We start from the raw sequence: 12,225 nt of genomic DNA, 5'->3' as shown, positions 1-12,225 counted from the left end.
TCCTCCAGACGGACACCTCAGAAGTCGGAGTTGGGGCAGTACAGTCACAGGAGCTGGATGGGGAGGAACATCCCATGCTCTACCTAAGCCAGAGATTGTTCCCCTGGGAGACTAAATATTCAATGATTGAGAAGGAGGCCTTGGCAGTGAAGTGGGTATTCAAGGCCCTGAGATATTATCTGATAGGGAGCCCCTTTCACCTCGTTACTGACCATGCACCCCTCGGGTGGATCAACACCATGTAGGACACAAATGCCCAGTTTATGCAGTGGTACCTCTCCCTCCACCCTATGAGTTCAGTGTACTACATCATCCAGGCAGGGCCCATGCTAATGAACACTTCTTCTCCCAGGTGGGAGGAGAGGATGAAGAGGGAGGGCCCCCGCCGGGTCCTGTCCTGAGGGGAAGGATGTGTGACAGGGTGTATCTACCTTGTGAAAGACAGTCACAAATACAGACACAGTTTTATGGATCATGTATCGTCAGTAGGGGAGAAGCACTGCGGATTTATCTGGGGAATCCCTAAGACCACTGTTTTTTAAAATACGTCAGAATCATATAATTTTCTCATTTAGAAAGATCTTTATACTCCGGGGCCCACTAATTTGTGCTCATTTAAGGAGTGATAAACAGTGATATAGCATTAAGGAAATCTTTCACCTCTGATTTTTTTTTCCCCTCAGGGTTAGGGATTGGCAGGTTTAATCCTTTGCATCCATAATTATATTTATCACCAGTGCAGTGAAGGAAAAAAATGAAGGGAGGCGAGGGGAGAGAAAGAGTTTCAAATGTTGTGGCCTACAAATGTCTATTCCTCTTGGAGTTAATAAATGCTATAGTCTGTAGCCATGAGAGCCTCTTATTGTTTTATCTACTCAGAGACAATCTTGATTCAGTATACACATTGAAATATTACTCTTCAGGTAGATAAAACCAGGATATTTGCTTTAAGAAAACAAGAAAGTGATGACATGGTAGTTAAAATAGATGTCAACACTAGCACTTCCACCATCACTGGTGTGAATGGAGCTGCACCAGTGGTAGCAACACAGGGAAATTTTAAAGTAAAAAAGGCTCATATAGATACAAGCAGTGAGTACATGTAAACTTCTATTTCAGTGGGGCATGTGTTTTTGTATATGCATAAAGGGGAGCAGAGAGACCTATTTCTGTGCATCTGAGGATTTTTTTTAACCTGGCCTCATATATTCCTGACTGCTGAATAGATATAGTTTTTCATTTTGGTGTGCACAGGTTTCCACATGCCCAAAGGCAGTAACTATTGACATATTTAACACACTACCCAACTAGGCTTTAAGGAGCTGTAAGGTTGAAAGGCAAACCATGATCATCTTGTGCTGGTCGATAGCCTCTTTCATGTGAGGGCCTCTCAGCATGCAACATGCATTAATGAATTAAACATCACAACATCCCTGAGCGGCGGGTGGGTATTATCACCCATTATACAGAGAGAGGAACTAAGGCCCAAAGAGACTGAATGACTTTCCAAGGTCACACAACAAACCTAAAGTAGTGCCAGAAAGAGATCCCAGACCTTTGGACTTTGCCTTTGCTGTAACTACTCTTCCCTGCTTCCTGTCCTCTCTGTGCTCTCAAGAAAAGCAAGACAATGCAGAAGAGTTAAGGCTGACCCGTTCTGTTGTACTTAGATATACATGAAGGGTTATGGAATACATAGAAACATACGAGGTGTCACACCAGAGTGAACTAGTCAGGTACGTTGCCTCTGGCTGATATTCTGGTTCTGATGCCAAGCCCAAGTAAACAGGCTTGTCGTAGGAGAGGATTCAAGAGGCGGTTTTTGGTGATGGAACCCTCCCCCACCCCATAAGCTGTGGAGGGCAGCAGACTGAACTAGAGAAGGGAGAGTTTGGACAATAGATCACACATAGACAAAATCCAATGGCTTGCATACCTGGACCCACTATCCTCTCCCCTGAAACCTCCAGCACCATGGATTATAGTTCTGTAATATGCAGGGGGGGTGGAATTCCTGCAGGAGCCCCCAGCAAACTGCTCCCCTGTGTTGGGAAGGACAGGGAAAGAATTCTGTCTACTTCGGTTTGAATTGCAGGATTTTTGTACTGCTTTGGCTTATATCTGACACTCACAGGAAGGGAGAGGCATCCCTCTCATAATGTTCTTGATTGTGCAATATGATTTCAAGGATCTACTTCTTGACCAGACTCACCTTCCGACATAGCCAGTTTGTTCCCTGAAACATGAGGGATATATACATTTCAGTTCCCTGCAATAGCTACACACAATTGACCTAGTTAAGAACACAGAGCCTGTCTTCTCTTTTAATCTGTCTCCTATTAGTTTGCTCAGCAATTTTACTGTTGTCAAGTAAAATAATAATATATGGCACCTTTCCTCCAAAGAGATCCCAAAGCACTTCACAAATATGTACCATGCCACTGAAATCTAGCCACCTCTGAGGTAAACTTCTAGTGCACAACCTGGGGTGTAAAGGGAAATGAGGAAGTTCTGTGGCTATACTGGAGCTCAGACTAGATGATCACAGTTGTCCCTTTTGGTCTTAGAATCTATGAATCTATAAACCCTCACCCTTAAGAAAAGTGCTATTAAAGCTTTAATGTCCATGGAGAGCCAATAAAGCAAAGACAAATACCTTTATAATGTCTCATCTGGAAGACCCTGATCCTGCAAGGTGCTGAGAGTCCTCAATTCCTGTTGACATCAGTCTTAACTTAACCAGGCAGGAGGCATTCACACCTTACCAGATGTGGCTCCAAATGATCAAATACTTATACACCTCTACCCCGATATAACGCAACCTGATATAACACGAATTTGGATATAATGTGGTAAAGCAGTGCTCCGGGGGGGTGGGGAAAGCTGCGCACTCCGGGAGATCAAAGCAAGTTCGATATAACGCGGTTTCACCTAGAACACGGTAAGATTTTTTGGCTCCCAAGGACAGTGTTATATCGAGGTAGAGGTGTATTTAATAATAGTAACCTGATTTACCACTAGCCTGTAGCTACTCTGTATTATCCAGTATACACAGATATTGTGAATTCTTTTTTTGCCTATTGGGCATTGTGAGGGTCCGGTGTGGGGGCTCGGCTGTCTCAGGTGCGGCCGGGAGCCAGGCCGCGTCACTACATGGCCTAAATCCGCAAGTCAGTCTCTGAAGGTCCACGAGCTCAGACCCTTGGGCAGGGGCTGAGAAAAACAAACCGTCAATGAAGCCCAACCCCTCAGTCAGGGCGGGCACCAAACAGCAGTTCCAGCTGAGACCCTCAGGCAGGGGCTGAGCATACAGAGTCAGTAGTTTAAGCCCAGGCCCTCAGTCAGGGCGGGGCAGCAAAACAGCCGTTCTAGGCTCAGATCCTTGGCAGGATCTGAGCAACAGCAATAGTTCAGGGCTCAGGTCCTTGGCAGGAGCGGAGCAACAGCGATAGTTCAGGGCTCAGGTCCTTGGCAGGAGCGGAGCAACAGCGATAGTTCAGGGCTCAGGTCCTTGGCAGGAGCGGAGCAACAGCGATAGTTCAGGGCTCAGGTCCTTGGCAGGAGCGGAGCAACAGCGATAGTTCAGGGCTCACTGTCTGAGCGCTGGGGTGAGGGGGAGACTGCCACCCGTAAGTGGGGTGGCAGGGGGGACACAGGCCCACCCACTCCACTGTGTCCCAGCCCGGGGCCCTAACAGCAGCAGTTAGTTTGCTGCTGTGTCGGTGGGGTCCTGACCGCAACACACCGACATCGGCTCAACGTCTGCTGTAGCCAGACTGGGGTCAGCTACCCCCGGGCTACTTTCCATTTCCCCCTCCATGGGTACCTGCTCAGTACTGGTGTCCGGCGCTGGGTCCCATACCATGGGCTCCTCGTCATGCTGAGTGTCGGCTAGCTCGGGCTGCTCCTCAGGACGCGGGTCGGGGTTACACTCGGGTAGCTCCTCGGGGTACCGGGCTCGGGGAAGGCTCGGCCAGTCCACTTCAGGATACCGGGCTCGGGGAAGGCTCGGCCAGCCTTCTTCAGGATACCTGGCTTGGGGCAGGCTCGGTCCAACAGGAGCTCGGTCAGGAGCGTCTGTCCTCTCCGGCCACCAGGCTGCAACTGAGTGCTGGGCCGGGGCTTTTATACTTCCTGTCCCGCCCCTTGACTTCCGGGGGGCGGGGACAGGCGGCAAGGGCTCCGCCCACTGTGGTGGCTGTTCTGGCTCCTCCCTCTCAGGTGCGTCTGGGAGCCAGACCGCCTCACTAGAGGCATGCAGCCTGTTAATCCATATCTGAATTGTCTACATATTTAGACAATTTTGAAAATCGATCTTGATACGCAGAGTTAAAATCTTTCTGACAGCACTTATCATTCAAGCATGGGTACTGCTTTTCCAAATTAATTTCCTTTATCCATTTTACAATTTCTCTTTTTAAAATACCAGAAATTGGTAGAACAGAATAACAACAAAATGCTTGCCAAGTTTCTAGTATTAAATCAAAGTCTGATTTGAATGATAAAAAGTGCAAAATAAATGAAACACTGAAAAACTATACATTTCTTTTTATTTTATTTTCACTTATATAACATTCAAACTGTTTTTTCTAAGTGCACTTCCATGTGGAAAGCAAAAGCCATGTAGGTCAGTGAGTTATAAACCACAAAGCAGGGTTTAAAATATAAACACAGCGACTTGCTTATCTACATGGTGTGTGTTCAATGCCATTATAATGAGAGTGGCTGGGTGAATCAGTTTGTTGTACTTGAATTCCCTAATGTTCAATGTTTTATGATCTTATGAAGTATGTAAAATACAATTCTATTTTGGTGCCCTTCTCTGAGCCCCTGAAAATAAGGACTTGGGGATGACCCAACATGCAGGGTCCTGGGAAACCAAGCATGAATGAAGCATGTTTCTGGAACAGTAATCAGCACTGTCAGGGATTGTCTGTAGAGAGATACACAGTGACATTTACGTCTGCCACCGCAAATGGAGAGTGAGCATTCAAGCATGTCTAGCCCAAAGATGGAAAGAAGAGAGAAAAGACAGAGAAAAAAACTGTATTAAAACCAAACACTCTGTATATGCCCTTTCTTAGCATGTGAAAGACAGGCCAATACTGTACATATATGCAGGAGTCTGAAAGGATTAGAGATTAATAACAATGTGCAATGGTATGGAATACCAGTTTTTACAAATTTACAGTGTGTAGTAACTTAAATCATTCCTTTTTATTAGCTGCCTCTTGTTTCAGTAAAATTTGAGTCCAGGATTCTCCAACTGTTCATGTTAAAAAAATAGTCTGACATTGATTGTGTCTGCCGAGACATTAAATCAGTGACTTATGATATTTTGTGCATCTGAGAGTCGAAGATCCCATTGCTTATTTAAAGGAATAAAGGACAATCTCACAGCCCTTGCCAACATTCTTTCTCACAATAAATTTGACTCTTATTTCTAGATTCATAGTTTCCAGGGCCAGAAGGGACCATTGTGATCATCTCTAGTCTGGCCTCCTGCATAGCGCAGGCCATTGAATATCCTCAAAATAATTCTTTTCTGAATTAGACTATCATCTAGAAAAACATTGTCTTGATTTAAAAATTGCCAGTGATAGAGAATCCATTACAACCCTTGGTAAATGTTCCAGTGGTTAATTACCCTGACTGTTAAAAGTTTATGCCTGATTTCCATCCATATTTGTCTAGCTTCGACTTCCAACCATTGGATCTTGCTGCTAGAGGGTCCAAAGGTGAGCATGAGTTTTTTCAGGGTTCATGGCAGCTGATGTGTTTGCATAGTCTGAACTAACATATGCTGATGCAAATCAGATGTAATGCCATTTAAGTTAATGAAGTTAGGCTGGTTTTAAAATGGGGTGAGATGTGGATTGAAGGCCTATATTTTACTTTACTAAAATGTGATATATAACTTGGTAACATGCTATGACAGAGCTGGCATATGTAAGGTGCTGTTTCAGAATACATTTAATTCCATTTTAATTCAAATGAGACATATACATTCATGCTGTATGTTAACTCCTAACTTGCCAGGCTATGATTTTTGTCATTGCTTGACAATGATTCTATGCACCACATCCCACCTAGAATATTCCTTTTAAAAGGAAGGTGAAAGTTTTTAGGGCAGCCTTGCAAAGTGGTGCATATTTACCAGCCTTGCACAGAATATTTTTGCCCAGCCTTAACATGATAATGAAAATATATATTTTACATGCCCATAAAAAAGACAAAGAAAAAATAAGTCTCCCCATTACCCCCCACAGATTAGTATGTAAACAGATATTGACAAAGATGATGTACCAGCTATTACTAGGACAGGGAATAAATGTTCAGAAATGTATGGGCTGTGTTTCTGTCCCTAAGCCCTGCCTGAGAAAGTCCTCTACTGCTCCAATCCTCAGAGGTTCTGTGAAGTTACCTCTCACTTGATTTTAAGAGGAACTAGTTTTGGAACAGAAAACCCTTCTAGGGAGCTTGAGCCTGAGAGGTGCTGACCACCTACAGGAATTTTGAGGATCATGACCAGAATTTGATCTAGTGGCTTAAGACTTAAGAACGATGGCTCAAAATCAACCTTAAACTTGCAGCTTCCTGTTAATCATTTGATATTGGCAGACAGAACACCAGATTAGGGGGACCTGATCGGGCTTGGTATTTCCTATCTTCCTATAATTTCTGTGATTGTCTGAGAATTAAAGAATATATACATAGACTTAGGGAGAAGTTGCTTAAAAGTGACCTGAAGAACTTTTTACTTTTCAAAAACTTCATTCAGGATTTTGTGTTTCTCCTTCCATCAGGTGATGGTAGAATTAATTCCAAAAGTGACTGAAAGAGCTGGAAGTCCTTATGCTGTTTCTGGTGCTTATGATACTGTCAGAGTCTTGGCAGATAATCAAAGGGAGAGCTGAGTTTTCAACTGTTCTGTTTTCAACTGTGTTAATTTGTAATTTTTAAGTCTGCACATAATATCTGCTATTGACTTGGGATTCTGTAAAAAAAAATTCAGTTCCTTAGTAACATGCATTAAAAAAAGTATGTGCAATGACCGAGGCATGTGTGGGTCAAGCCTAATGGTCAGAGCAGAGAGTCAAAACCAAAGACAGTGTGAGGTACCAAGCCAAAGGTCAGAGTTGGAGTCAGGTGCCGAGCCAAGGGTCAGAGCCAGAGACAGTGTCGGGGTAAGGCAGAGGAGCAGGGGCCTGGAGTAGTATAGGACAGCAGGAACTGGGAGTAGATGGGGGTCTGGAATGGGGGACAGGAACCAGGAGCATGCAGAGAAGCAGGAAACAGGAGCAGATAGGAATGGAGGGCTCAGGAGACAGGTAAGCAGAAAGCATCCAACATCACAGCCAGCCAAAGATTTCTTCTTGTGCAGACAATTTCCTATTGTTACTTCCTGGTTTATATAGTACTCCTTAGCCAGTCGGGGGACTGGATGTTTCCCCCAAGCAGGAGATTTGGAGATGAGGCCCTCTGTGAGCTAGTCCTTCCCTGGACTCTTCCCTAGTTACTCAGGTGAGTTGCTGGGTGGCAGTCATGGCCTGAGGGCTGCCTGTGGGCTTGGGTTTGAGCCCTGTGATTCCTCACAGTATGTTGTATATATGTGTTTCTGTGAAATAAATACAACTCAAGTACTGAATTTTTGCACTGGTAGTTTTCTTTTTTGCTTTATCCATTGAGTTCATTACATGTGAACACGTGCACAGTTGATTAGGGTAATTAAAACTCGCTGCCTCTCCAGTGTATCAGTCCAACTTTGTAACATGGCCTATGTGCTGCGCTTGTAGGAGAAAGGACTTGATGGCTGCAATTATCTTTTCCAGTCAAAACTCTGTGATCTTACCTAAGAAAAAGGCAATTTTGTTGTAATGATTTTAAAGTATGGCTCATTCTTATTCATGTAAGCGGGATACGAGGTAATACCATGTCTTGCTTTATCGTTAGTGGAGTTGATACACCAAGTCATAAGGAGGAATAAATTACCTTGCTATAATTGATTCTGAACTGTGGCTGTTACAGTTCACTCGCTTTCCTTGTCATCCCATAAAGAAGGCTTACTGATTTCAACTTCACTTAATCTTAAATATAGATTGCTTGCTCTTTATAAAGATAGGCTGCATTTCTGAAAGGATGTTCTGTTTCCTTCCAAGATGCCAGAGCTACATCTTGTAGACATCACATTAAATTCATCACAACATATTTAAGAGGCATTTTGTACTATAGCGTGTTATTTTTTAATATTTGTATTGTGGGTAGGCCCTAAGGCACCAGGCAGAATTGGAGCACTACTGTGCGAGGTGCTAGGATGTAGCTCTGGAATCTTGGTGTTTGTCTCTGAGGAAGACCTGGTGTCTGCCCTGAAGAGTTTACGATCAAATTTTAGACAAGATACTACAAAGGAGTGGAACAGCCTATCGGAGGGAATTGTTACAGTGGTACAATTACACGGTCACATAGACTTGGCAGGGCACAGCTTGATGTTTCTGAATAATATGAATTTAAGCACATGCAGTTGGGTTTTGGCAATCATGCAAAAGCGAGTTGAATGTGGATATAGAGCAGGGCTTCTCAAACAGGGGTCGCCGCTTGTGTAGGGAAAGCCCCTGGCGGGCCAGGCCGGTGTGTTTACCCACCCCGTCTGCAGGTCCGGTCGATCACAGCTCCCACTGGCCGCGGTTCGCTGCTCCGGGCCAATGGGAGCTGCTGGAAGCGGCGCGGGCCAAGGGACTTATTGGCCGCCTCCTCCAGCAGCTCCCATTGGCCCGGAGCAGCGATCTACAGCCAGTGGGAGCTGCGATCGGCCGGACCTGCGGACGGGGCAGGTAAATACACCGGCCCGGCCCGCCAGGGGCTTTCTCTACACAACTCCTCTCTACACAACAGGCGACTCCTGTTTGAGAAACCCTGAGAAATATTCTTTGCCCTCCATAAAACAGTGCAACAGATGAAAGCTGCATGGAGCCATCACTCAACAAAGCAATGCTGCTAATGAAATTTGTTACTCATTTTATCTGTTCTTTATGGGCTGGATCCAGTGCCCATTGAAGTCAATGGAATGACTCAAGTGACTTCAATGGGTGTTGGGTCTGGCCTTAAATTCATTATTACGCTACTATCTTAATTGTAATTTCTCACTTTTTTATTTATTATTAAATGCCACCTGAAAGGAAGAAGGAAATGAGAGAGTGAAAGATGATGTTTAAACATAACCAAATAAAGAATTTATTAGATGAGCATTGAAACTTGGGAGGAAAGTGTTTGCTAATGAAATAACATTGTCCTTTAAAAAAAATGTATGAAGATGAACTGTAGATTATATAATATATTTTAAGTGTTTTCCAGCAGTTGCTTTTAATAGAACTGTAACTACTAAATGTGTGTGTGGTTTGCTATCAGATCTGGAGTTCTGACTTCAAATATTAATGCATTTTGCTCTAGCAGATTGCAGTTCCTGCTAAGAAGGGGTTAAATCCAAATTAAGCAATCATATGGTCTCCATTAGTGTATTTAGCATCTAAACTAAGAGTAACCTCTGTATTGTTTTATTTACCACGTTTACTTTTTCTCTTTAATAAATCTGCATTTGTCTTGTGTGCTCTACATCAAGTACTTTCTTTGCATGTGATCATTAGCCTATCCCCTTTCTTTTGGACTGTGTTTCCTTTTTGGTGCATCATAGAGGTGTTTATACTTTGTATTTTTCTAAATGGATTATACCAGATTTACATGTAAATGTTGCATTGCTATTATGAATGCAAATACTTTCATACCTGATGTTGCAGGATTTTTTTAACTACATGATAAGTGGTCACAATAGAAGACTTGAGATTCTTCTCTCTGATATAGTAATTGCGATTTTTGTTTTGTTGATGCACTGTTGACAGAAATCACTGAAGTATCAGATGAAGAATTGGATGCTCTGCAGTCTTTTTGTGCCATTAAGATAAGCCAGATCCATCGTCAGTTGAACTCTAAGCAATCAAACAGCAGCAAACATAAAGATCTGCAGCATGGATTTACTTCAGAGAAGCCAGTGACAGGTGACTTGAACTGTACTATTCCTGATCAGCTAGTGAACAGAATCCATCTGAAAAATATCAGTGAAACAATGAAACAGGTACTGTAACCAAAACATAAATCATGCCTGTTGGTTGGTTGGTTGGTTTTGGAGGGCTGCTAAAGAAAAATTGAAACGATACAGGTCAAATCCTGCTATCCTTACTCATGCAAAACTCCCATTGACTTCATTGTGAGTTTTGCCTTAGTGAGGACTACCGGATTTGTGTTTCTGATTTTCTCATTAAAGACCATGCTGCAGAAATGCTTTTAGGTAAAATGTTGCCTACTGATAAAATTCTGATTTTTCATTGAGACATTATATACGATATGAGTAATTCACAGAGGCAGGGGTGGATAGTTATTGTCAACCTCTATGACCATTAGGTTAACTGGGGAGTAGAGTTGTAAGTGATGCTTGTCAGGCTGCCCTTGCCCTTTTGTGTACAGAACTGTTCTGGAAGTGACTTGTGGAAACGTGCTCACTTTCCAGGAGGTTTGGCATCCCCACTATAACAGTGCCCCCATTGGTTAATGTACAAAGTGGCATTGGCTCTGCTCAAAAGAGGTCAGAAGCTGTCTTGCTACTTCAGCCACAGAGTGCTGACAGGATTGCAGTCAAAAGAAGTGGTGGATGACTGAAACCTCCAGGGCAGCCTGGGAGAGTAAAATATGAGAGCCCTTCCTCTCCCCTTTTGTATAAACTCTTTATTGTAGTCCGGAATTAGGACTGGCTATCAAGACACCAGCACAAAAACAGAAATATGTGTAAATATACACTTGACCAGAGCTAATACATTCTGGGCCAGATGTTTCTTGATTGCAAGAAGGGACGGCACTAAAAAGCTCACCCCTTATGCCTCTTCTCTGCCCTGGTTGCAGTCCCTGGTGTCTCCTGAGGTCATGCTTCTCTAGGGAATATATGAATGTGGCAAGTAGGGGAGTGTTTTTTCAGAAGGGTAAATATTGCTGGATAAATCTTCACCTTAGGGTCACTTGGCCATGGATGTATCTGGCCTGTGGCATGGTTTAGCTTTTGACTGGAAAACTGAAATCAGTGTTCCTAGATAAAAAAGATAATATCCACGGAAACAAAGGTAAAATATTTTAGCACATAGGTATGACTTTAGCCCTGGTCACTGTGAATGACACATTAGCAAAATACCTTTTAAGCTAAGATTACATGGAAAATTGTTGGCTTTTATTTATCACTCTTTTGCATGAAAAACAAGAAGTGTTTAGACATATTTTAATAGAAACATTCCTAAATTCCTGATTCTTTGATTTATTTTTTTTGGCCAACCTTTAATTTTTAACACTTGCCTAAAGAATAAAATGTGCCTGATAGAATCTGGGTTGCATCAGTGAGTTTGGTAAGATGTGCATGTGTCATTTTAACAGTTTGAAGGGCTTTTCTTTTCTGCCAGCCCAGTGCTCCTTTCCCATAGGACAGGCAGACTGAGACAAACAACGCCTCTTTCCACTGTGTGTGTGTCAGGAATCACAAAACTGTTGTTTATTCTCCAGTGATCCTTGAATTCTAACTTTGTATTTGTAAGGGGTTTTGAATATGTTACTGTGACAGTCATCACCTACAGATGCCTTTACCAATAAATCTTGGTGTTGGAAAGTGTCTGTGCCTCGTTTGAAATGGGTACAGCATGTCTGCATTGGAGAATAATATTGATAGAACCAAAAAATGAGTGTTGAATAATAATTGCAGTCATGTATTTTGCTTCAGTTACTACCACATACATTTGCTTTAATTTACTGCCATACAGCATGTAAAAGTAATTGTTAAACCATTCATCAGCTAACCCTGTGCCAAGTGAGCAGAGAATAGTGGGGTTTGGTTTTTTTTACTTGTTTCTTTCTTTTTGGTGTTTTTGAAAGTCAGTTCTGGGATATCGAGAGCTTCATTTTTTAAACAGTTTTGAAATTACAGCTACTTACCTCCTTTCACTACGCTAAAATGTAATAAAAAACAGCTACTAATAAATTTGTTACAGTCTGTAAGCCTGACTCTTCTTTCGCTTACATTGGTTTTACTCTGGTGTAATTCCATGGAGTTAGTCCTGATTTACATCTATGTAAGTGAGATCAAACTCAAATCCTATATAGATATTCTATCCTGAGATTTGTATAAAGCCTTTAAGCACA

General features: G+C 42.8%; 1 protein-coding gene across 4 annotated transcripts in view; it reads left to right on the top strand.

Annotated features, from left to right (window-relative positions):
* Positions 1-12,225, top strand: part of C9H8orf48 (chromosome 9 C8orf48 homolog) — a 203,734-nt gene that overhangs the window by 19,028 nt on the left and 172,481 nt on the right. For all 4 annotated transcript variants that reach the window (XM_039489383.1, XM_039489382.1, XM_039489384.1 and 1 more), the window contains exon 4: positions 9,894-10,126. In XM_039489383.1, coding sequence (XP_039345317.1) covers positions 9,894-10,126 — 233 coding nt within the window. The remainder of the gene's footprint in view (positions 1-9,893; positions 10,127-12,225) is intronic.

This window comes from Mauremys reevesii, linkage group 9 (genome assembly GCF_016161935.1).
Source record: "Mauremys reevesii isolate NIE-2019 linkage group 9, ASM1616193v1, whole genome shotgun sequence".
Classification (NCBI taxonomy): domain Eukaryota; kingdom Metazoa; phylum Chordata; order Testudines; family Geoemydidae; genus Mauremys; species Mauremys reevesii.
The sequence above is the reverse complement of the archived record's forward strand: the minus strand, read 5'-3'. Positions and strand labels throughout refer to the sequence as shown.